This window comes from Amblyraja radiata, unplaced genomic scaffold (assembly GCF_010909765.2).
Source record: "Amblyraja radiata isolate CabotCenter1 unplaced genomic scaffold, sAmbRad1.1.pri scaffold_952_ctg1, whole genome shotgun sequence".
Lineage (NCBI taxonomy): Eukaryota > Metazoa > Chordata > Chondrichthyes > Rajiformes > Rajidae > Amblyraja > Amblyraja radiata.
In genome coordinates, this window is record NW_022630947.1 from 216 (window position 1) to 26,500 (window position 26,285).

General features: G+C 50.7%; 1 protein-coding gene across 1 annotated transcript in view; it reads left to right on the plus strand.

The window, feature by feature from the left end:
• Positions 1 to 938: 938 nt before the first annotated feature.
• The window catches only part of LOC116970497 (autophagy-related protein 2 homolog A-like), a 30,650-nt gene continuing 5,303 nt past the window's right edge, over positions 939 to 26,285 (plus strand). The window contains exons 1-13 of the mRNA XM_033017143.1: positions 939 to 1,112; positions 2,151 to 2,359; positions 7,294 to 7,523; positions 9,897 to 10,032; positions 11,032 to 11,259; positions 12,754 to 12,855; positions 13,749 to 13,833; positions 15,244 to 15,433; positions 18,371 to 18,440; positions 21,310 to 21,392; positions 22,523 to 22,644; positions 24,444 to 24,598; positions 25,904 to 26,056. Of these exons, the coding sequence (XP_032873034.1) occupies positions 2,348 to 2,359; positions 7,294 to 7,523; positions 9,897 to 10,032; positions 11,032 to 11,259; positions 12,754 to 12,855; positions 13,749 to 13,833; positions 15,244 to 15,433; positions 18,371 to 18,440; positions 21,310 to 21,392; positions 22,523 to 22,644; positions 24,444 to 24,598; positions 25,904 to 26,056 (1,566 nt within the window). The 5' untranslated portion in view covers positions 939 to 1,112; positions 2,151 to 2,347. The remainder of the gene's footprint in view (positions 1,113 to 2,150; positions 2,360 to 7,293; positions 7,524 to 9,896; positions 10,033 to 11,031; positions 11,260 to 12,753; positions 12,856 to 13,748; positions 13,834 to 15,243; positions 15,434 to 18,370; positions 18,441 to 21,309; positions 21,393 to 22,522; positions 22,645 to 24,443; positions 24,599 to 25,903; positions 26,057 to 26,285) is intronic.

Below are 26,285 nucleotides of genomic sequence, written 5' to 3' on the forward strand. Positions count from 1 at the left end.
GTAGCTTGACTTCTCCTGACGTGGGTGCTGTCGTAGGTTGTCGCCGGGCGCTGACGTCGGTGAATTCCATTGGCGACTACCAACGTCAACCAGTACCGGTGACTGAAATGTCTTCACTTGTCTTCAGTTGTCACCAACAGGGTCGTTGCTTGTCGAAGCTTGTTGCGGGTGGACGTGGGTTGCCAAGTCAAGTCAAGTTTATTTGTCACATACACATACGAGATGTGCAGTGAAATGAAAGTGGCAATGCTCACGGACTTTGCGCCAACCAAACAAACTATAAACACAATCATAACACACATATTCTTTTACATAATAAATAATGGAAGGAAAAACATTCAGTAGAGTTAGTCCCTGGTGAGATAGGCGTTTACAGTCCGAATGGCCTACGGGAAGAAACTCCTTCTCAACCTCTCCGTTCTCACCGCATGGCAACGGAGGCGTTTGTCTGACCGTAGCAGCTGGAACAGTCCGTTGCAGGGGTGGAAGGGGTCTCCCATGATATTGTTGGCTCTGGAGTTGCACCTCCTGATGTATAGTTCCTGCAGGGGGGCAAGTGAAGTTCCCATAGTGCGTTTGTTCGGCCGAACGCACTACTCTCTGCAGAGCCTTCTTATCCTTGGCAGAGCAATTCCCAAACCAGATGGTAATGTTCCCGGACAAGATGCTTTGACTTTGGTTGTCATAGGTTGTCGCCTATGTGGTCGTAGGTGGACGTCCTAATGGATTGGCAGTTGTCGGTAGCTCACCATAGCATGACGTCGACTCGGTGGTAGGTTGTTGTAGGCTATATTTAAGAGGGAGTTAGATGTGGCCCTTGTGGCTAAAGGGATCAGGGGGTATGGAGAGAAGGCAGGTACAGGATACTGAGTTGGATGATCAGCCGTGATCATATTGAATGGCAGTCCAGGCTCGAAGGGCCGAATGGCCTACTCCTGCACCTATTGTCTATGTAACCCTCTCCCCTCTGCCCGTCTCTCTGCAGTTGCCAGAGTCGGCCACCTCGCTCCCCCCTCGCCTGCCGGCCGAGACGGCAGAGATTAACCAGGGCGACCTGACCGACGCACTCATCGATACCGAACGCACCCGCCGCAACTCTGCCGACGGGGCAGGTACGCCGAGACAGGGGCGGGTATACTGTGATGGGACAGGTGTACACAGTGATGGGGCAGGTGTACACAGGGATGGGGCAGGTGTACACAGTGATGGGGCAGGTGTACAGTGATGGGGCAGGTGTACACAGGGATGGGGCAGGTGTACAGTGATGGGGCAGGTGTACACAGTGATGGGGCAGGTGTACAGTGATGGGGCAGGTGTACACAGGGATGGGGCAGGTATACTGTGATGGGGCAGGTGTACACAGTGATGGGGCAGGTGTACACAGTGATGGGACAGGTGTACACAGGGATGGGGCAGGTGTACACAGTGATGGGGCAGGTGTACACAGTGATGGGGCAGGTGTACACAGGGATGGGGCAGGTGTACACAGGGATGGGGCAGATGTACACAGGGATGGGGCAGGTGTACAGGGATGGGCCAGGTGTACACAGGGATGGGGCAGGTGTACAGGGATGGGGCAGGTGTACACAGTGATGGGCAGGTGTACACAGGGATGGGGCAGGTGTACAGGGATGGGGCAGGTGTACACAGGGATGGGGCAGGTGTACACAGTGATGGGGCAGGTGTACACAGGGATGGGGCAGGTGTACACAGGGATGGGGCAGGTGTACAGGGATGGGGCAGGTGTACACAGGGATGGGGCAGGTGTACACAGTGATGGGGCAGGTGTACACAGTGATGGGGCAGGTGTACAGGGATGGGGCAGGTGTACACAGGGATGGGGCAGGTGTACAGGGATGGGGCAGGTGTACACAGTGATGGGGCAGGTGTACACAGGGATGGGGCAGGTATACACAGTGATGGGGCAGGTGTACACAGTGATGGGCCAGGTGTACAGTGATGGGGCAGGTGTACACAGGGATGGGGCAGGTGTACACAGGGATGGGGCAGGTGTACAGTGGGAGTGGGGGAGGGGTAGTGGGGGGGGGTCAGACAAGAGCGTGGTGGGACGTGGGAACCGCTTAATGGGATCTTTCCTAAGCGCTGTTTTCCGCCACCTCCCTCTCCCTCCCTCCCTCCCGTCTGCGCAGGTGGGGTTCCGCTGGTTCGCCAGGCCTCCCCCGTCTCCGTCTACCTCTTCCCGGGGGAGAACGGCCAGGAGAAGCGGCCGGTGCTGCCCCCGGTGGCCGGTGCCGACACGCCGGACGCAGCGTTCCCATCAGACGGCAGCGAGCCCGAGAGCGACTCCACCGACAACGACGACTTCTGCATCCTCGACGCTCCCGGCATGGGAATACCGGTGAGTGCCGACCGGGACCCACGCCTCGGCTAGCACGGCCGTGCAGGGCCGAAGGGCCTCTTCCTATGCTGTGCAACTAGAGTCATACAGTGTGGAAACAGGCCCTTCGGCCCAACCTTCCCACACCGGCCAACAATGTCCTAGCTACACTAGTCCCACCTGCCACGTTTGGTCCATATCCCTCCGAACCTGTCCTATCCATGTACCTGTCTAACTGTTTCTTAAACGTTGGGATAGTCCCAGCCTCAACTACCTCCTCTGGCAGCTCGTTCCACATACCCACCACCCTCTGTGTGAAAAAGTTACCCCTCAGATTCCTATTAAATCTTTTCCCCTTCACCATGAACCTATGTCCTCTGGTCCTCGATTCCCCTACTCTAGGCAAGAGACCATGTGCGTCTTGTGACCCAACCCGACTACCACAGTTTGGTACAGCACAGAATCAGGCCCTTCGGCCCACCATGTCTTATAGAGTGATACAGCGTGGAAACAGGCACAGCACAGAATCAGGCCCTTCGGCCCACTGAGTCCGCACCGACCAGCGATCCCCGCACACTAATGGACCTGTCCCACTTAGGCAGTTTTTTAGGCGACTTCAAGCAACTGCCGAAAGATTTTCAGCATTATCGGCAACAATCTGGGCCGTAGGTTGTCATAGAAACATAGACAATAGGTGCAGGAGTAGAGGCCATTCGGCCCTTCAAGCCTGCACCGCCATTCAATATGATCATGGCTGATCATCCAACTCAGTATCCCGTACCTGCCTTCTCTCCATACCCCCTGATCCCTTTAGCCACAAGGGCCACATCTAACTCCCTCTTAAATATAGCCAATGAACTGGCCTCAACTACCTTCTGTGGAAGAGAGTTCCACAGATTCACCACTCTCTGTGTGAAAATAAATGTTCTCATCTAAAGTCCTAAAAGACTTCCCCCTTATCCTTAAACTGTGACCCCTTGTTCTGGACTTCCCCAACATCGGGAACAATCTTCCTGCATCTAGCCTGTCCAACCCCTGAAGAATTTTGTACGTTTCTATAAGATCCCCCCTCAATCTTCTAAATTCTAGCGAGTACAAGCCGAGTCTATCTAGTCTTTCTTCATATGAAAGTCCTGACATCCCAGGAATCAGTCTGGTGAACCTTCTCTGTACTCCCTCTATGGCAAGAATGTCTTTCCTCAGATTAGGAGACCAAAACTGGACGCAATACTCCAGGTGTGGTCTCACCAAGACCCTGTACAACTGCAGTAGAACCTCCCTGCTCCTAGACTCAAATCCTTTCGTCGCCAGGTTAACGTAGGTTGACTTTGATGAATTCCATTGTCCTAGTCGCCTAAAAAACCTCCTAAGTGGGACAGGCCACTAACGCCATCCTACACACACCTGGGACAATTCATAATTGTTAGCAAACCTGTTCGTCTTTGGAGTGTGGGGGGGAAACCGAAGATTGCAGAGAAAGGCCACGGGGAGAACGTGCAAACTCCGTACCGACAGCACCCGTAGTCGGGATCGAACCCGGGTCTCCGGCGCTGTGAGGCACCGTACTGCCCCTGATAGAGGTGTATAAGATCATGAGAGGAAAGCATCGGGTAGACGCACAGAGTCTCTTGCGTCATTAAGCTAGAACATTCACAAGGATGTTGCCAGGACTCGAGGGCCTGAGTTACAGGGAAAGGTTGGGCGGGCGAGGATTATAGTTCTTTGTTTCTATAAAGACAAACCCCAATTATCCACCAGCTTTGGATGTGTGATGCAGGATCAGCAGGTAAAACCTGATGGAGGTGTATAAAAATAGTGAGCTGTAGAGTACCATAGACAATAGACAATAGGTGCAGGAGTAGGCCATTCGGCCCTTCGAGCCAGCACCACCATTCAATGTGATCATGGCTGATCATCCCCAATCAGTACCCCGTTCCTGCCTTCTCCCCATATCCCCTGACTCCGCTATCTTTAAGAGCCCTATCTAGCTCTCTCTTGAAAGCATCCAGAGAACCGGCCTCCACCACCCTCTGAGGCAGAGAATTCCACAGACTCACAAAAAGTGTTTCGTCTCCGTTCTAAATGGCTAACCCCTTATTCTTAAATTGTGTGGCCCCTGGTTCTGGACTCCCCCAACATCAGGAACATGTTTCCTGCCTCTGGCGTGTCCAAACCCTTAATGATCTTAGATGTTTCAATAAGATGCCCTCTCATCCTTCTAAACCTCAGAGTGTACAAGCCCAGCCGCTCCATTCTCTCAGCGTATGACAGTCCCGCCATCCCGAGAATTAACCTTGTAAACCTATGCTGCACTCCCTCAATAGCAAGAATGTCCTTCCTCAAATTAGGGGACCAAAACTGCACACAATACTCCAGGTGTGGTCTCAGGATGGTTTGTGAGACCCTTTTTACATGGTATGGTCATCGAGAATAGGATGGTACAGAGTGGAAAAAAAAGTCAAAGAGTGTTGGAGTAACTCAGTGGGTCAGGAGGCATCTGTGGAGAACGTGGACAGGTACAAAGTGCTGGAGTAACTCAGTGGGTCAGGCAGCATCTGTGGAGAACGTGGACAGGTACAAAGTGCTGGAGTAACTCAGTGGGTCAGGCAGCATCTCTGGAGAACGTGGACAGGTACAAAGAGCTGGAGTAACTCAGCGGGTCAGGAGGCATCTGTGGAAAACGTGGACAGGTACAAAGTACTGGAGTAACTCAGTGGGTCAGGCAGCATCTCTGGAGAACGTGGACAGGTACAAAGAGCTGGAGTAACTCAGCGGGTCAGGCAGCATCTCTGGAGAACATGGATTGATGATGTTTCGGGTGGGGATGATTCTTCTTGAAGTCTCCTTACACTTGTACAAATTCAGTGCTCTTTTACATTTGCTGTTTGTCATAGAGTCGTACAAGGCAGAAACAGGCCCTTCGGCCCATCTTGCCCACACCGGCCAACTAATCCCATCTTCACCAGTCCCACCTGCCTGCGTTTGGCCCGTATCCCTCCATTCCTGTCCCATCCATGAATCTTTCTTCAGACTCTGTAACTTGTCTCTGGTGTGTAGGATTGAACTAGTGATGGCTGGTCGGCATGGACGCTATGCACTCTAGAGATACAGCATGGAAACTGGGCGTTCGGCCCATCGAGCTCATGCTGTACGTTAGTTCTATCCTACACACTAGGGACAAATCACAGAGGCCCAATTAACCTCCAAACCCGCATCTACGTCTGTGGAGTGTGGGAGGAAACCGGAGCACCCGGAGACAACCCACGGGGAGAACGTACAAACTCCGTACAGACAGCGCCCATGGTCAGGATCGAACCGGGGTCTCTGGCGCTGTGAGGCAGCAGCTCTACCCGCTGCGCCACCGTGCCGAAAGGTCTGTTTCCGCGCAGTATCTCTAAACTAAAACTTTTTTTTTTAATGGAATCTGAAATAAAACTGAAAATTGCAGATTCAGCCGTGAACTGTGAGGAATTTATCCTGCAGCCTCCCACACGTCCTTGCTATAATGTGGTGGACAGAACTAGAGTCACGGAGTGATACAGCGTGGAAACAGGCCCTTCGGCCCAACTTGCCCACACCGGCCAACATGTCCCAGCTACACTAGTCCCACCTGCCTGCGTTTGGTCCATATCCCCTCCAAACCTGTCCTATCCATGTACCTGTCTAAATGTTTCTTAAATGATGGGATAGTCCCAGCCTCAACTACCTCCTCTGGCAGCTCGTTCCATTCACCCAACACCCTCTGTGTGAAAATGTTACCCCTCAGATTCCTATTGAATCTTTTCCCCTTCACCTTGAACCTGTGTCCTCTGGTCCTCGATTCCCCTACTCTGGGCAAGAGACTTTGCGTCTACCCGATCTATTCCTCTCATGATTTTGTAATAATAATAATAATGGATGGGATTTATATAGCGCCTTTCTAGAATACTCAAGGCGCTTTACATCGCATTGTACACCTCTATAAGATCTCCCCTCATCCTCCTGCGCTCCAAGGAATAGAGACCCAGCCTGCTCAACCTCTCCCTGTAGCTCAGGCCCTCGAGTCCTGGCAACATCCTCGTAAATCTTCTCTGAACCCTTTCAAGCTTGACAACATCTCTCCTAAACACGATGCCCAGAACTGAACACAATACTCTAAATGGGGCCTCACCAACGTCTTATACAACTGCAACATGACCTCCCTACTTCTATACTCAATAGTCTGACTGATGAAGGCCAATGTGTCGTGTACACTGAGTCTATGAAGTTCTGCTGTTACCTTTCTCCAAGATCTCCGGTTTCCTCCCACACTCCAAAGACGTGCAGGTTTGTAGGTTAATTGACTTGGTGCGATTGTAAATTGTCCCTAGAGGGTGTAGGAGAGTGTGCGGGCATCGCTGGTCAGCACGGACTCGCTGGGCCGAAGGGCCTGTTTCCGCGCTGTATCTCTAAACCAAGCGTTTTCAGATTCCTCCGCACAGCACCTTGCCCTCTCCGGCTCACCGCGTTTGCCCGTGAGTAGTCCTGGCGTCAGGACTTAGGAAGGAGATGAGGAGGAATCATGTTGGTCAGAGGGTGGTGATTCTTTGCCACAAGTCAGTGGATACATTTAAAGCAGAAGGTAGACAAAATTGCTGGAGAAACTCAGCGGGTGCGGCAGCATCTATGGAGCGAAGGAAATAGGCGTTGCCTATTTCCTTCGCTCCATAGATGTTGCCGCACCCGCTGAGTTTCTCCAGAAATTTTGTCTACCTTCGATTCTCCAGCATCTGCAGTTCCTTCTTGATCATTTAAAGCAGAGATAGATAAGAGTCTTGATTAGTGCGGGTGTCAGGGGGTAACGGGGAGAAGGCAGGAGAATGGGGTTAGGAGGGAGAGATAGCTCAGCCGCGCGATGGGCCGAGTGGCCCCTTTCTCATGAGTGCCGGGGCGAGGTTATTTTGAATAACAAAAGCTTGCCCGCTCTCTCCCCCGAGCCCAAGGACGGCGAGCCGGTGGTCTCCAAGCTGACGGCGGACGGCGTCACCGTGAAGGACAACTACTTCTCCCGGCCCATCGGCAGCACCGACCTGCTGAAGGCGCCCGGCCGCTTCCCCGTGCCCGACACGCGCATCATGCTGCGCGAGATCTCCGTCGTCTGGCACCTGTACGGGGGCAAGGACTTCGGCCCACTCCGCCCGTGCTCCGCGCACGCACACTCGCCCAGGTGAGGCACGCAACACCCCCCCCCCTCGTCGCTACTGCTCAGATTCAGATTCAATTTTAATTGTCATTGTCAGTGTACAGTACAGAGACAACGAAATGCAGTTAGCATCTCCCTGGAAGAGCGACATAGCAAATGATTTGAATAAATAATAATAAGTGTCCGGGGGGTGGGGGGGTGATTGGCAGTCACCGAGGTACGTTATTGAGTAGAGTGACAGCCGCCGGGAAGAGGCTGTTCCTGGACCTGCTGGTTCGGCAACGGAGAGACCTGTAGCGCCTCCCGGATGGTAGGAGGGTAAACAGTCCATGGTTGGGGTGAGAGCAGTCCTTGACGATGCTGAGCGCCCTCCGCAGACAACGCTTGCTTTGGACAGACTCAATGGAGGGGAGCGAGGAACCGGTGATGCGGGCTTTATTCTTTGGAGCGCAGAAGGTTAAGGGGGGACTTGATAGAGGTTTTTAAAATGATGAGAGGGATAGACAGAGTTGACGTGGAAAAGCTTTTCCCACTGAGAGTAGGAAAGATTCAAACAAGGGAACATGACTTGAGAATTAAGGGACTGAAGTTTAGGGGTAACATGAGGGGGAACTTCTTTACTCAGAGAGTGGTAGCTGTGTGGAATGAGCTTCCAGTGAAGGTGGTGGAGGCAGGTTCGTTTTTATCATTTAAAAATAAATTGGATAGTTATATGGATGGGAAAGGAATGGAGGGTTATGGTCTGAGCGCAGGTATATGGGACTAGGGGAGATTATGTGTTCGGCACGGACTAGAGGGGTCGAGATGGCCTGTTTCCGTGCTGTAATTGTTATATGGTTATATGGTTATATGATGCGTTGGGCAATTTTCACCACCCTCTACAATGCCTTCCGGTCGGAGACAGAGCAGTTGCCGTACCATACTGTGATGCAGTTGGTAAGGATGCTCTCGATGGTGCAGCGGTAGAAGTTCACCAGGATCTGAGGAGACAGATGGACCTTCTTCAGTCTCCTCAGGAAGAAGAGACGCTGGTGAGCCTTCTGCTGCTCCGCAGAGAAAGACCACGGGGTCTGTACTGTGTGTGTGTGTGTAGACCCTCTACTCACTCCTAGTGCTTCTCACCGGCGAGCAGCCGTTCACACACTAGCTCCACTAGTTTAGTTCTACACTAGTTTAGCTCCAACTTCTACAGGTGCACAGTAGAGAGCATGCTGACCGGTTGCATCGTGGCTTGGTTCGGCAACTTGAGCGCCCTGGAGAGAAAAAGACTACAAAAAGTAGTAAACACTGCCCAGTCCATCATCGGCTCTGACCTTCCTTCCATCGAGGGGATCTATCGCAGTCGCTGCCTCAAAAAGGCTGGCAGTATCATCAAGGACCCACACCATCCTGGCCACACACTCATCTCCCTGCTACCTTCAGGTAGAAGGTACAGGAGCCTGAAGACTGCAACAACCAGGTTCAGGAATAGCTACTTCCCCACAGCCATCAGTCTATTAAACCTGGCTCGGACAAAACTCTGATTATTAATAACCCATTATCTGTTATTTGCACTTTATCAGTTTATTTATTCATGTGTGTATATATTTATATAATGCTATATGGACACACTGATCTGTTTTGTAGTAAATGCCTACTATGTTCTGTGTGCTGAAGCAAAGCAAGAATTTCATTGTCCTATACAGGGACACATGACAATAAACTCACTTGAAAATGAACTTAAACTTAGTTTAGAGATACAGCGCGGAAACAGGCCCTTCGGCCCACCGAGTCCGCACCGACCAGCGATCCCTGTACGCTAAGGGCAACACAAAAAGCTGGAGTAACTCAGTGGGTCAGGCAGCATCTCTGGAGAGAAGGAATGGGTGACATTTCAGGTCTTCACCCATTCCTTCTCCCAAGAGATGCTGCCTGACCCACTGAGTTACTCCAGCTTTCTGTGTCTACCTTCGATATTACCAGCATCTGCAGTTCTTTCTTACTACATTTAATCCCAGCACCGACCAGCGATCCCCGCACACTAACACTATCCTACACACACACACACTAGGGACAAGTGTCTCCTCCATCCAGTCACCAGGTGAGGCAGCGAACCTCAGCCACCACACAGTGCAGAGAAAGACTGCGGTCTGTACCGAATGTAGACCCTCTACTCGCTCGTAACGTTTATCCCTGCACCACCACAAAATTCACAGGTAGAGGGTGAAAACAGGCCCTTCGGCCCACCTGTCTCCGTGCTGTATCTTTAAACTAAACTAATGGAACTAGTGTGTGTGCGGGGATCGCTGGTCGGCACGGACTCGATGGGCTGAAGGGCCCTGTTGCCATGCTGTATCTCCTGAGGCCTAGAGTAAATGCCATGTACAGGAACCTGTGTGACCTCTCTCTCTCTGGCAGGGTGAAGCCGGCTAGCCTCAGTGCCAGGGGGTCACCCTCACGATCGGCCTTCACCAACCGCCCACAGAATACATGGAGGACGCTGGGCGGCTCGGACAGAAACCACGACATCCTCATGGAGATACAGCTCACCAAGGTAGGGAGAGGGGGGGTGGTGGAAGTTGGGACCTCCCTGTCGATTTGCTCCTGGGCCTGGCGGGACTGTCATACGCTGAGAGAATGGAGCGGCTGGGCTTGTACACTCTGGAGTTTAGATGGATGAAAGGAGATCTTATTGAAACATATAAGATTATTAAGGGTTTGGACACGCTAGAGGCAGGAAACATGTTCCTGATGTTGGGGGAGTCCAGAACCAGGGGCCACACAGTTTAAGAATAAGGGTAAGCCATTTAGAACGGAGACGAGGAAACACTTTTTCTCACAGAGAGTGGTGAGTCTGTGGAATTCTCTGCCACAGAGGCCAGTGGAGGCCGGTTCTCTGGATGCTTTCAAGAGAGAGCTAGATAGGGCTCTTAAAGATAGCGGAGTCAGGGGATATGGGGAGAAGGCAGGAACGGGGTACTGATTGGGGATGATCAGCCATGATCACATTGTATGGCGGTGCTGGCTCGAAGGAACAAATGGCCTACTCCTGCACCTATTGTCTATTGTCTATTGTCTATTTTCTAAAGTAGGGCCCCCCCCCCCCCCTGTCCCCCCCCAGGATTTCCGCCCCCCCTCCCCCATGCTCTAAACTAACCCCTTCTTGGTTTCTCCCCTCGGGAGAGGATTCTCCCGACGCCGGAGCACCAACACCCGGCAGGAACGGCCTGGAACATCGGGCCTCCGTAAAGGCAACTGTGGAGGCCTCACTAGGCCCGACTATGGGTGGACATGGGATGGGGACTGGACTTTGTGCCTTCCCTCATAATGGGAACCATTGTGGGGGGATGTTTTTATGTTTAAATGTCTTTATTACTGTTATGTTTGTGTTCTTTCTTTATGTGCTGCATTGGCAAGAAGCATTTCACTACACCTAGGTGTATGTGACCAATAAAATAACCTTTGAACCTTTGAGGGGAGGCGTGTCCCCCCTGTCCCCCCCAGGATTTCCGCCCCCATGCTGTAAACTAACCCCTTCTTGGTTTCTCCCCAGGTGAGCTTCCAGCACGAGACCTACCCGTTGCCAGGCTCGGTGGCGGCGGCTGTGGACAAGGCCCCAGTGGAGCTGGTGGCCCCGGGGCCCGAGGAGCAGCCCCTGGCCCGCCAGGTCTTCATCGTGCAGGAGCTGGAGATCCGTGACCGGCTGGCCTCCTCCCAGATCAACAAGTTCCTGTACCTCTACACCAGCGAGAAGATGCCCAGGAGGGCACACTCCAACATGGTAGGCCCAGCGGCACATGCCCACCGCCCCCCAGGGGTCACCACCCCACACCTCACCCATTCCTCCCCCTCCACACATGCTCCAGCACTTGGAGTCTATCCCGACCCGCTGCCTGACCCGCTGAGTTACTCCAGCACTTTGTACCTGTCCACGTTCTCCACAGAGATGCTGCCTGACCCGCTGAGTTATTCCAGCACTTTGTACCTGTCCACATTCTCCACAGAGATGCTGCCTGACCCGCTGAGTTACTCCAGCACTTTGTACCTGTCCACATTCTCCACAGAGATGCTGCCTGACCCGCTGAGTTACTCCAGCACTTTGTGTCTATCTTCAGTTTAAACTAGCACCTGCAGTTCCTTCGTACGCAGTCCATCACACAGACCAGACTTTTAACCCTCCTATTAACAATCAAACCATAGACTGGTAGACAAAAATGCTGGAGAAACTCAGCGGGTGAGGCAGCATCTATGGAGCGAAGGAAATAGGCAACGTTTCGTCCCGCTGAGTTTCTCCAGCATTTTTGTCTACCTTCGTTTTTCCAGCATCTGCAGTTCCCTCTTAAACAAGTTGAACAGGTAGTGCAAAGAGAAAATTACCAGAGGTGAGGAATGCCTGATGGTCGGGGTGAAATGAGAGCGTGGCCAGGGTGGGTGCGGGTCTCTGACGATGCTCTCTATCACAGTTCAGTCAGTCTGGGACATGCTGGCCAGGGTGGGCCTGTTCCCACGTTGTATCAGACTTGATACAGTTAGGTACAGCAGGCAGTGAAGAAAATGAATGGCATGTTGGCATTTATAATAAGAGGAATCGAATAGAGGTCCTTCTGCAGTTGTACAGGGCCCCAGTGAGACCACACCTGGAGTATTGTGTGCAGTTTTGGTCCCCTAATTTGAGGAAGGACATTCTTGCTATTGAGGGAGCCCAGCGTAGGTTTACAAGGTTAATACCCGGGTTGGCAGGACTGTCATATGCTGAGAGAATGGAGCAGCTGGGCTTGTACACTCTGTGGAATTTAGAAGGATGAGTAGAGGATCTCATTGAAACATATAAGATTGTTAAGGGCTTGGACACGCTAGAGGCAGGAAACATGTTCCCGATGTTGTGGGAGTCCAGAACCAGGGGCCACAGTTTAAGAATAAGGAGTAAGCCATTTAGAACGGAGACGAGGAAACACTTTTTCTCACAGAGAGTGGTGAGTCTGTGGAATTCTCTACCTCAGAGGGCGGTGGAGGCCGGTTCTCTGGATGCTTTCAAGAGAGAGCTAGATAGGGCTCTTAAAAATAGCGGAGTCAGGGGATATGGGGAAAAGGCAGGAACGGGGAACTGATTGGGGATGATCAGCCATGATCACAGTGAATGGCGGTGCTGGCTCGAAGGGCCGAAGGGCTGAAGGGCCGAATGGCCTCCTCCTGCACCTATTGTCTATTGACTATTGTCTATCACCTATGAGCTTACGATCTCACGCCTGTGCTAATGGGTTCTCTTGTTCCGCAGCTGACCATAAAGGCCCTTCACGTCAGGCCTGAGTCGGGGATCGGAGGTCCTGAATGTTGCCTGCGGGTGTCGCTGATGCCATTACGCCTCAATATTGACCAGGTAGTGGCCGCAGTTCCTTCAGCGTCTGTCCGGCACCTCCTTCTCTCCCTCGCCCTCACTCCTCCCGTTTCCCATCACTCCCTCAGCCTCACTCCCCTTCGCCATCATTCCCCTGGTCTCACTCCCCATTTCCATCACTCCCTCCCCCTCACTCCTTCGTCCTCCCCCTCCATCGCCAACTCGCCTCCACTCCCTCAATCCTGAACCCCGTCACTCCCTAACCGTAACTCCCCATCCCCGTCACTCGTTTCCATCACCCCCCCCCCCCATCGCCAGGGATGTATTTGTGGGCGCTCCGTGTAAAACGCCCCGGCCGATACGCAAGACTACTTCATGCCCTCTGTGGGATTCTCTGTCACGGTGGCGCAGAGGGTAGAGTTGCTGCCTCACAGCGCCGGAGACCCGGGTTCGATCCCGACTACGGGTGCTGTCTGTGCGGAGTTTGCACGATCTCCCCGTGACCTGCGTGGGTTTTCTCCAAGATCTTCGGTTTCCTCCCACACTAAAAGACGTGCAGGTTTGTAGGTTAATTGCCTTGGTGTGTAAGTGTAAACATTGTCTCCAGTGTGTGTAGGATAGTGTTAGTGTGCGGGGATCGCTGGTCGGTGCCGACTCTGTTTTCGCTCTGTGTCTCTAGATCTAAACTAATATAAACTGAAGAAGGCAGTGGAGGCCAATTCACTGGATGTTTTCATGAGAGAGTTAGATTTAGGTCTTAGGGCTAACGGAATCAAGGGATATGGGGAGAAAGCAGGAACGGGGTACTGATTGTGGATGATCAGCCATGATCACATTGAATGGCGGTGCCGGCTCGAAGGGGCCGAGTGGCCGACTCCTGCACCTGTGTTTCTATGTTAATTTTGTATCCTTGTCTGCTCCCTCTCTGTGTCCAGGATGCCTTATTCTTCCTGAAGGATTTCTTCACGAGTTTCGCCACCGGGATCAATCCCGTCGTTCCCGTGGAGTTGGCGGGGGAAGGTAAGGAATTCCCGGGACAGGGTGGGGGCATCGACACCAGCGTGGGGTCAGTCCCCCCTGCCCAGCGTTACCCACCTGGCCTGTTGGCACAACTCAGCTGGGGAGTGAGTGTGGGGGGAGTGCGAGTGGGGGAGTGATGGAGAAGGGGGGAGAGAGCTGGGGAGTGATTGAAACGGGGAGTGAGTGTGTGGGAGTGAGTGGGGGAGTGAGGGTGGGGGAGTGAGAGGGGGGGAGTGAGTGTGGGGGAGTGAGAGGGGGGAGTGAGTGTGGGGGAGTGAGAGGGGGGGAGTGAGTGTGGGGGAGTGAGTGGGGGAGTGAGGGTGGGGGAGTGAGAGTGGGGGACTGAATGTGGGAGTGAGAGGGGGGGAGTGAGGGTGGGGGAGTGAGTGTGGGGGGAGTGAGGGTGGGGGAGTGAGAGTGGGGGGAGTGAGAGTGGGGGAGTGAGGGTGGGGGAGTGAGGGTGGGGGGAGTGAGAGTGGGGGAGTGAGGGTGGGGGAGTGAGTGTGGGGGGAGTGAGGGTGGGGGAGTGAGGGTGGGGGAGTGAGGGTGGGGGAGTGAGAGGGGGGGAGTGATGGAAACATAGAAAATAGGTGCAGGAGTACGGAATGGTACGATCTTTTGCTAATTCATGAGAACGTCTCACTAAACACACCCAAACCCACTACAAACAGGTAGAGAGCAGGAGTTTGCGGGTATAAACAAATCATTTTTAAAGTGCGATCATTCACAAAGTCTCGAGATGCATTCTGCTGGTTTAGCTTCACGTTTGTTACTGTTATATACTTAATTAAGATTAAAGTTTAGATGAATAAAGATTAGTTTTCAGCACAATTCATGACACAATTTATAGGGGACAACAGAAGCCTACATCAGGGCCGGTTCAGAGCCGCTATAGCTCTGGGAATGAAGCTGCTCCTGAGTCTGGAGGTTTGGGCGTAGAAGGCCTTGTAACGTCTGCCGGAGGGAAGTAGTTCGAACAGTCCGTTACAAGGGTGTGAGGAGTCTTTATGGATGGTGACGGCCTTCCTGAGGCACCGTGTGTGTGGTAGATGCCCTCCAAGGCTGGTAGCTGTGTCCCAATAATCTGTGGACGACGCGCTGAAGAGCTCTCCTCTCCGCCTCCGTGCAGCTGAGATACCACACAGAGATGCCATGGCTGATCATCCAACTCAGTATCCTGTAGACACATGGTAGTGGAGTCAGGGGATATGGGGAGAAGGCAGGAACGGGTTAACTGATTAGGGATGATCAGCCATGATCACATTGAATGGCGGTGCTGGACCTAGTGTCTGTTTTCTCTGTACCTTCTGGTAAACGGTAAAATGCAATTACTGAATGAAGTCCTTGTTGAGAAGGAGAAAGCTTGTGCGTTTGCTTGTGTCTGTAGCCTGTGTCTTCTGCTCTCTGCAGCGGTGGCCAAGCCCGATGCCAGCCAGCGGGGAAGTGGAGCGTCTGACACCGACTCCCTGGGTCGCGACGCGGATTCGTGCCAGGGCGGGGGGATCGAGCTGCCCGAGATGACCGCCTCGATGGAGACCACGCTGAGCGAGCACAGTTCCTCCTCCACCGCCAGCTCCTCCGAACAGCCCATCTACTTCAGGTGGAGCCCGCAGCCTCTCTCTCTCTCTCTCTCTCCCTCTCCGCTTCCCCACGACCCCCCTGTCCCTCTCACTCTAGAGACACACAGAGTGCTGGAGTAACTCAGCGGGTCAGGCAGCATCTCTGGAGAACGTGGACAGGTACAAAGTGCTGGAGTAACTCAGCGGGTCAGGCAGCGTCTCTGGAGAAAGAAAGAATAGGTGACGTTTCGAGTCGGGACCCTTCTTCAGGCCTGATTCGAACCAAAATGTCACCTATTCCTTTTTCTCCAGTGAGACCACACCTGGAGTATTGCGTACAGTTTTGGTCTCCAAATCTGAGGAAGGACATTATTGCCATAGAGGGAGTACAGAGAAGGTTCACCAGACTGATTCCTGGGATGGCAGGACTGTCTTATGAAGAAAGACTGGATAGACTTGGTTTATACTCTCTAGAATTTAGGAGATTGAGAGGGGATCTTATAGAAACTTACAAAATTCTTAAGGGGTTGGACAGGCTAGATGCAGGAAGATTGCTCCCGATGTTGGGGAAGTCCAGGACAAGGGGTCACAGCTTAAGGATAAGGGGGAAATCCTTTAAAACCGAGATGAGAAGAACTTTTTTCACACAGAGAGTGGTGAATCTCTGGAACTCTCTGCCACAGAGGGTAGTCGAGGCCAGTTCATTGGCTATATTTAAGAGGGAGTTAGATGTGGCCCTTGTGGCTAAGGGGATCAGAGGGTATGGAGAGAAGGCAGGTACAGGATACTGAGTTGGATGATCAGCCATGATCATATTGAATGGCAGTGCAGGCTCGAAGGGCCGAATGGCCTACTCCTGCACCTAATTTCTATGTTTCTATGTTACTCCAGCACTTTGTACCTGTCCACGTTCTCCACAGATGCTGCCTGACCCGCTGAGTTACTCCAGCACTTTGTACCTGTCCACGTTCTCCACAGAGATGCTGCCTGACCCGCTGAGTTACTCCAGCACTTTGTATCTATCTTCGGTATAAACTAACACCTGCAGTTCCTTCCTACACATCTCCTAGATCAGTTTAGAGAGAGATCGTGTAAACAGGCCCTTCGGCCCACCGAGTCCATGCCGACCATCAATCACCCATTCACATGACTTCTATGTATTCTCTCTTTCTCATCCACTCCCTACACACTCAGGATAGGATGGGTTTAGGGGGATATGGACCAAACGCAGGCAGGTAGGACTAGTGTAGTGTAGATGAAACAGTTCACTGTACCTCGGTACACGTGACAATAAACTAAACTAAACTGAGATGGAGCATAGAAACATGGAAAATAGGTGCAGGAGTAGAGGCCATTCGGCCCTTGGAGCCAGCACCGCCATTCAATGTGATCATGGCTGATCATCCACAATCAGTACCCCGTTCCTGCCTTCTCCCCATATCCCCTGACTCCGCTATCTTTAAGAGCCCTACTAGCTCTTTCTTGAAAGTATCCAGAGAACCGGCCTCCACCGCCCTCTGAGGCAGAGAATTCCACAGACTCACAACTCTCTGTGTGGAAAACGTGTTTCCTCATCTCCGTTCTAAATGGCCTACCCTTTATTCTTTCCCCCCTCACCTTAAACATATGTCCCCTGGTTCTCGATTCCCCCTACCCCTGAATTTGTGCATCTATCCTCTCAAATCCCCTCATGATTTTGTACACCTCTATAAGATCACCCCTTGTCCTCCTGCGCTCCAAGGAATAGAGTCCCAGCCTGCTCAACCTCTCCCTGTAGCTCACACCCTCGAGTCTTGGCAACATCTGTAGAGGGAATGGACAGGCAACGTTTCGGGTCAGGACCCCCCCCCCATTTCAGACTTCCAGCATCTTTCTCTCTCAAATTGGAATCCGGGTCAGCACACAGATGTGGAGCAGCGAGAGAGGATGTTTCATAACTCTCGTCAGAGAGCAGTGGAGACCTTCTTCAAATGAGGCAGAACTCTTGTTCATAAATCTCCTCATCAGTCAGAGTATTGAGTGTAGAGGTTGGGAGGTCATGTTGCAGTTGTATAAGACGTTGGTGAGACCGCATTTAGAGTGTTGTGTTCAGTTCTGGGCACCGTGTTATAGGAGAGATGTTGTCAAGCTTGAAAGGGTTCAGAAAAGATTTACGAGGAAGTTGCCAGGACATCGAGGGGTCTGAGCTACAGGGAGAGGTTGAGCAGGCTGGGTCTCTATTCCTTGGAGCGCAGGAGGATGAGGGGTGATCTTGTAGAGGTGTACAAAATCATGAGAGGAATAGATCGGGTAGATGCACAAAGTCTCTTGCCCAGAGTAGGGGAATCGAGGACCAGAGGACACAGGTTCAAGGTGAAGGGGAAAAGATTTAATAGGAATCTGAGGGGTAACTTTTTCACACAGAGGGTGGTGGGTGTATGGAACAAGCTGCCGGAGGAGGTAGTTGAGGCTGGGACAATCCCGACGTTTAGGAAACAGTTGGACAGGTACATGGATAGGACAGGTTTGGAGGGATATGGACCAAGAGCGAGCAGGTGGGGCTAGTGTAGCTGGGACATGTTGGCCGGTGTGGGCAAGTTGGGCCGAAGGGCCTGTTTCCACACTGTATCACTCTATGACTCTAAGCCTACTTTGAAGAAGTTCTTCTCCTCTCTCTGACGAGAGTTCTGCATCATCCTCTCTCGCTGATTCCCCTCTGTGGAGTCTGAAGGATGGTGTCGACCCGAAACGTCACCCATTCCTTCTCTCCAGAGATGCTCCCTGTCCCGCTGAGTTACTCCAGCTTTTTGTGTCCATCTTCGGCACAGATGTGATGGGCCGAAGGGCCAGTTCCTGTGCTGTACCAGGGTAGTGGGATTAGGCCTCTCGACCACCCGCTCCCCCTCCCGTGTCCGTCCAAGCGGGAATCCGCGCCATGCCGGGATTCGGGAACGTCGGCGGGAGTCCGTGTTGTAACCTGCCTTCTCTTCCCGCTGCAGGGAATTCCGATTTACCTCAGAGGTGCCAATCTGGCTGGACTATCACGGGAAGCACGTGATCATGGATCAAGTGAGCAATGCCCTTGTGGGAGAGGCCTCATTCTTAGCACAGGCCCAGTGGGCCGAAGGGCCTGTGCCCCATGTTTGTATTTCCGTGGCGGGGGGTTGCTTATACAGAGTCTGTAGACTGTTTCAGTGTCTAGACACTGTAGACTGTTAGAATGTGTAGACACTGTAAACCAGGAATGGGGAACCTGCGGCATTAAGGCCACATGCGGCCTTATAGGCCATTAAGTGCGGCCTTTTGAATTAATCCAAATTTTGTAGAACAAATCCTTTTATTTTTATCAATATGTTTTTGTTCGTCTTTTATTATTTTAATTTGAATCTTAAAATTAACGTATATTTAAAATACCAAAGAGTAAAAGAAGATTCAACTAAATAATCCTCCCCGACTGATGGCCACAATTAAAACATTAGTAAGTCATGAGGGCTATTTTAACAAAAGAATGTACATTTTGAAGTATATCTGATTGAAGTTTCTGGGATGCGGCATTATTAGATTACAGCTAACTTAATGCGGCCTTCTGACACGAAAAGGTTCCCCATCCCTGCTGTAGATTGTTATGGTGTGTAGACTCTAGACTGTTAGAGTGTGTAGACACTTTTTTTTTTTTTCTTTCCAAAATATTTATTCAATTATTAAAAAATAATATTTACACTACAATAAAACAAGCCACCATAATACAATACAAACATATATCCATAGTAAACTATTATACAATTATGATACAATCCTTATTGAGGATACATTCTACATCCTGCGGAGCCCAGCGGTCGCGGAACTCCCTCAGGGTGCCCATAGACAGGGCGTATTCCCTTTCTAACCGCACCCGGGCACGGACGTATCCTCGGAAAAGGGGCAGGCAGCCGGCACGGGTAGAGCCCTCCACCGCCTGGCGCCGTGACTCACGGATGGCCAGCTTGGCCAGGCCCAGGAGCAACCCAACCAGGACATCTTCAGCCCTACCCTAGTGTGTAGATACTGTAGACTGTTAGAGTGTGTAGACACTGTTTTTTTTTGTTTTTTTTAAATCAAAAATGTTTATTCACATATTAAAATAGTATTGACAATACAATAAAACAAAACACCACCATAATACAAGACGAGCTAAACAATTATATTGCAATCCTTGTCAAGGATACATTCAACCCCCCTCGGTGCCCAGCGGTCCCGGAACTCCCTCAGGGTGCCCGTAGACAGGGCGTATTCCCTTTCCATCCGCACCCGGGCACGGACGTATCCCCGGAAAAGGGGCAGGCAGCCGGCTCGGGTAGAGCCCCCCACCCTCAGGTGCCGTGACTCACGGATGGCCAGCTTGGCCAGGCCCAGGAGCAACCCAACCAGGACATCTTCAGCCCTACCCTAGTGTGTAGATACTGTAGACTGTTAGAGTGTGTAGGCACTAGACTGTTAGAGTGTGTGATACTGTAGACTGTTAGAGTGTGTAGACACTGTAGACTGTTGTGGTCTATTCACTGTTCGTAGTCTAGCTGCCTAAGTTCTTGCATTGGTTCAAGTGGTGATGTTCAGAGATCAAGAATCCAGAGTGTTTTATTGTCATTTGTCCCAGATAGAACAATAATAATAATAATAATACATTTTATTTATGGGCGCCTTTCAAGAGTCTCAAGGACACCTTACAAAAATTTAGCAGGTAGAGGAAAAACATGTAAGGGGAATGAAATAAATAGTAGAGACATGACTAGTACACAAAGTAAAGACAGAATTCAATACAAAACACAATATGAGGCAATTAATGCACAGATGAAAAGGGAGGGGGACGTGGGGCTAAGGATAGGCAGAGGTGAAGAGATGGGTCTTGAGGCGGGACTGGAAGATGGTGAGGGACACGGAATTGCGGATCAGTTGTGGGAGGGAGTTCCAGAGCCTGGGAGCTGCCCTGGAGAAGGCTATGTCCCCAAAACTGCGGAGGTTGGACTTGTGGATGGAGAGGAGACCGGCTGATGTGGATCTGAGGGACCGTGAGGGTTGGTAGGGGGAGAGGAGGACAGTGAGATATGGGGGGGCCAGATGGTGGAGGGCTTTATAGGTGAGGATCAGGATTTTGTAGGTGATCCGGTGGGAGATGGGAAGCCAGTGAAGTTGTTTGAGGACTGGAGTGATGTGATGCCAGGATTTGGTGTGGGTGATGAGTCGGGCGGCTGCGTTCTGGACCAGTTGGAGTCGGTTGATGTAGGTGGAGCTGATGCCAAGGAGAAGTGAGTTGCAATAGTTCAGTCGGGAGGAGATGAAGGCATGGATGAACAATGAAATGCTCACTTGCAGCAGCACAACAGAATATGTAAACATAGTACCCTGTAAACAATATAATAAACAAGAAAACACGTTTTATATATATAGTTATTTATAACTATAGTTCTTTTTGCACTATGTTTGTTTGTTTGCGTATATATAAATACAGTTTTATATATATTCTTCTCTCCAGAGATGCTGCCTGTCCCGCTGAGTTACTCCAGCATTTTGTGTCTATCTTCGATTTAAACCAGCATCTGCAGTTCTTTCGTACATATATAGTTATATACATATATATTTATATATATATACACAAACAAACAAACAATAATAGTGCAAAAAGTCAAAACCAATACTGCTAAGTGTATGTAGTTCGGAGATTATTTGGAGGGGAGGTTTGCCTGTGAGTAGTACTGGTGTCGGGTTAGGAAGGAGATGAGGAGGAATCTCTTTAGTCAAAGGACGGTGAATCTGTAGGATTCTGTGTCTACACACTGTGTCGGATAGTGTTAGTGTGCGGGGATCGCTGGTCGGCGCGGGCTCGGTGGGCCGAAGGGCCTGTTTCTGCGCCCTATCTGTGAATAAAAACAATCAAGACAGACGGTCTTTCCCTCGTCCGCAGGGCACCTTTGCTGGGATACTGATCGGGCTTGCTCAGCTCAACTGCTCCGAGCTCAAGCTGAAGAGGTTGTGCTGTAGACACGGGTAAGTGTGGGGGGGGGGGGGGCAGGCGGTGGGGGGGAGGGGGAGGGGGGAAAGTGTCACCACTCTCACCGCATCGCAGACGGCCGTTCTCTTAAAGAAAACTTTAAACCACAATGGGCGCTGCTGTAGAGTCATAGAGTGATAACAGCATGGAAACAGGCCCAACCTACCCACGCTGGCCAACATGTCCCAGCTACACTAGTCCTACAGAGTCATAGAGTAATACAGCACGGAAACAGGCCCTTCAGCCCAACTTGCCCACACCAACCAACATGTCCCAGCTACACTAGTCCTACGGAGTCATAGAGTGATACAGCACGGAAACAGGCCCTTCGGCCCAACTTGCCCACACCAACCAACATGTCCCAGCTACACTAGTCCCACCTGCCTGTGTTTGGCCCATATCCCCCTCCCATTCCCACACTGACCTCAGTGAGGCCCAGCGCAAATTGGAGGAACAGCACCTCATATTTCGCTTGGGCAGCTCACACCCCAGCGGTATGAACATTGACTTCTCCAACATCAAGTAGTCCCAGCATTCCCTCTCTCTCCATCCCCTCCCCCACCCAAAAATCCGCACCAGCTTCTCGTTCTCACCTGGCAAACATCTCACAATGGCCCGTTTCCTTTGTCGTCGTTACTTTTTTGGAGGCCAATTCACTGGATGTCTTCAACAGAGTGTTAAATATACTGTAGCTCTTAGGGCAAACGGGATCAAGGGATATGGGGAGAAGGCAGGAACGGGGTACTGATTCTGGATGATCAGCCATCGGCTAAGGAACAGCTTCATCCAAAACACCATCACCCTGCTGAACTCACAGGCCCGACACTAGCTATCTTTTATACCCTTTTATCTGTATATATTTATTTGCCTATGTACTAGATCAATATATCCACATTGTACATATTGTTTTAACCAGTATTTTACTACTTTGCACTCTGATTAGATGCTAAACTGCATTTTGTTGTACCTGTACTGACAATAAAGTTAAATCTAATCTAATCTAATCTAATCTAATCATATTGAATGGCTGTGCTGGCTGGAAGGGCTGAATGGCCTACTCCTGCACCTATTGTCTATTGTCCTGCCCCCCCCCTGACATTGCCCTCCTATTTCTCTTGGTACACAGGCTACTGGGGGTGGACAAAGTCATCAACTATGCCTTGAGTGAGTGGCTGAATGACATCCGGAAGAACCAGCTGCCGGGCATTCTGGGCGGTGTAGGCCCCATGCACTCTGTGGTTCAGCTGTGTGAGTACCCAGTGTTGGCACAGATAGACCGATCACACCCAGCCACGAGCTAACAACATCGCCCAACGCTCCCAACGCCTCGTTAGTTTGGTTACCTCAACTGAATCACCATTTAAATCAATAATTGAACATTTTAAAACAATAACTTAAAAATATATACTTTTAAATAACATTTAATAAATGAAATAATATTCAATAATTTAAAACAATAACTTAAATATATATTTTCTTAAATAATATTTAATTGAAATAATATTCAATGATTTAAAACAATGACAAATATATATTTTCTTACATAACATTTAATTGAACTAATATGATTTAACATTTAAAGCAAAATTTAAAAATTAATATAATACTTAATAATTTAAATAATATTTAACGAAAGCTAACTTTAAAATATTTTTTTTAAATAACATAATCACTTAACTATTTATCATTTAATATCTAAAAAATAATTGTTACTGATTCAACATTTTATAAATAATCTAAGAAATAATAATGAATAACAAAATATTGTAATAATTTACCATTAAACAAATAATTTTAAGATGATTATTGAAATAATATTTAATGATGAATAATTTAACATTAAAAAATAAAACAAAATGTAGTAACTTGAATTATATTTAATATATAAAACGTTTAAATAGTTTTAATAACATTTAATATTTTAAATTATATTTAATCTTTGATATTTAAAAAAACAACCTACAATTAATTTTTTTTTTTAAATAGTTTGATAAGAGCCGGCACATCCATCCTCAGATACGGGGCCCAAATTGCTCACAATACTCCAAATGTGGCCTGACCAGCGCCTTATAGAGCCTCAGTTTATTTTCCAGTCCTTCGAAATGAATTACGGAACTTACTGAATAGTGAAACCAAACTAAACTAAAACGGGACTATTGCGTAAGTTTCAATGAGGTGCCCCCTCATCCTTCCAAACTCTAGGGAGGGCGGCCCAGTGATGCAGCGGTAGAGTTGCTGCCTCACGGCGCCGGAGACACGGGTTCCATCCTGACCACGGGTGCTGCCTGCGCAGAGTTTGTACGTTCCCCCCGTGGGTTTCCTCCGGATGCTCCGGTTTCCTCCCACACAGGATGGTGTTAGTATGCGGGGACCTGGTGGGCCGAAGGGCCTGTTTCCGCGCTGTATCTCTAAACTAAAATCACCAAACTCACTGAATAGTGAAAGTAGACAAAAGTGCTGGAGAAACTCAGCGGGTGCAGCAGCATCTATGGAGCGAAGGAAATAGGCAACGTTTCGGGACGAAACGTTGCCTATTTCCTTCGCTCCATAGATGCTGCTGCACCCGCTGAGTTTCTCCAGCACTTTTGTCTACCTTCGATTTTCCAGCATCTGCAGTTCCTTCTTAAACGAATAGTGAAACTAAACTAAACTAAGCTGTGCCCTCTGGTCCTAGACTCTCCCACTAGTGGTAACATCCTCTCCACATCCACTCTATCCAGGCCTTTCACTATTCTGTACGTTTCAATGAGGCCACCCCTCATCCTTCTAAACTCCAGCGAGTACAGGCCCAATGCCGACCGAACCCTCATCATAGGTTAACCCACTCATTCCCGGGATCATTCTCCTCTGGACCCTCTCCAGAGCCGGCACATCCTTCCTCAGATGTATAGAGGCCCATAACTGCTCACAATACTTACCCACTCATCCCCGGGATCGTTTGTGTAAACCTCCTCTGGGCCCTCACATCCAGCACATCCTTCCTCGGATGGACAGAAGCTAACCATGGTCTCTCTTCTTCCCCCCCCTCCCCGCACACACACACACAGTTCACGGCCTGAGGGACCTCTTCTGGCTGCCCATCGAGCAGTACCGGAAGGACGGCCGCATTATCCGCGGGCTGCAGCGGGGCGCGGCCTCCTTCGGGACCTCCACCGCATCCGCTGCACTGGAGCTGAGTAACCGACTGGTGCAAGCCATCCAGGTAAGCCCTGCTGCTAACCCCGTCGCCCCCCCCCCCATTCACGCCCGCCACTCGTGTAGACGCACAAGGTCGTCTCCACAACCTACAATGGCCTGTCTCATTTTATCATTGTTACATCTTTCATTCATTTGTTCCACATCACCCTCTATATCTCTCATTTCCCTCCCTCCCCCCCCCCGACTCTCGGTCTGAAGAAGGTTTCTCAGCCCCGAAACGGCACCCATTCCTCCTCTCTAGGTGAGAACGAGAAGCTGGCTCAACTTGGGTGGGGGAGGGATGGGTTACTTGAAGCTAGAGAAGTCAATGTTCATACCGCTGGGGTGTGAGCTGCCCGAGCGAAATATGAGGTGCTGCTCCTCCAATTTGCGCTGGGCCTCACTCTGACAATGGAGGAGGCCCAGGACAGAGGTCAGTGTGGGAATGGGAGGGGGAGTTAAAGTGTTTAACATTTTTCCCTGATCTCCATCCACTTTGTCATGTTTTCACACCTTACACATCCTTATCCCTGTCCCTCCCTCTCCCCCTGACATCAGTCTGAAGAAGGGTCTCGACCCAAAATGTCACCCATTCCTTCTCTCCAGAGATGCTGCCTGACTCACTGTCACTCCACCATTTTGTGTATTCGGAGTAAACCAGCATCTGCAGTTCATAAGGTCATAAGTGATAGGAGTAGAATTAGTCCATTCGGCCCATCAAGTCTACTCCGCCATTCAATCATGGCCGATCTATCTCTCCCTCCTAACCCCATTCTCCTGCCTTCCCCCCATAACCTCTGACACCCGCACTAATCAAGAATCTATCTATCTCTGCCTTAAATATATCCACTGACTTGGCCTCCACAGCCATCTGTGGCAATGAATTACACAGATTCACCACCCTCTGACTCGTACAGCGTGGAAACAGGCCCTTCGACCCAAGGACCAGTCTCACCCCCGGTCACTCCCTGTCCTCCCCTCTCCCATTGGGCAAGAGGTACAGAAGTGTGAAAACGAACGCACACACCTCCAGATTCAGGGACAGTTTCATCCCGGCTGTTATCAGGCAACTGAACCCTCTCGTTCCCCTCTCTCTCTCTCTCCCTCTCACTCTCTCCCTCCCTCTCCCGTTCCTCTGGCTTAGGTTTTCAAGAGAGAGTTAGTTTTAGCTCTTGGGGCTAACGGAATCAAGGGATATGGGGAGAAAGCAGGAACGTGGTACTGATTCTGGGTGATCAGCCGTGATCATATTGAACTGCGGTGCTGGCTGGAAGGGCCGAATGGCCTACTCCTGCACCTATTGTCTGTGATTCTACGTTTCTCCTTGCAGGCCACCGCGGAGACGGTGTACGACATCTTATCTCCCACGCCTCCCGTAACCAAGGCCATCGCGGATCGGAAGAACTTGAAGAGGTGTCGGAGAGGACAACAGCCGGCCGATCTCCGAGAGGGAGTTGCCAAAGCCTACGACACCGTCAGAGAGGTGTGTGTGTGTGTGTGTGTCGGAGTCATAGAGTCACCCAGCACGGAAACAGGCCCTTCAGCCCAACTTGCCCACACCGACCAACATGCCCCATCTACACTAGTCCCACCTAAAGTCATAGGATCACCCAACGCAGAAACAGGCCCTTCAGCCCAACTTGCCCACGCCGACCAACATGCCCCATCTACACTAGTCCCACCTAACGTCATAGGGTCACCCAGCATGGAAA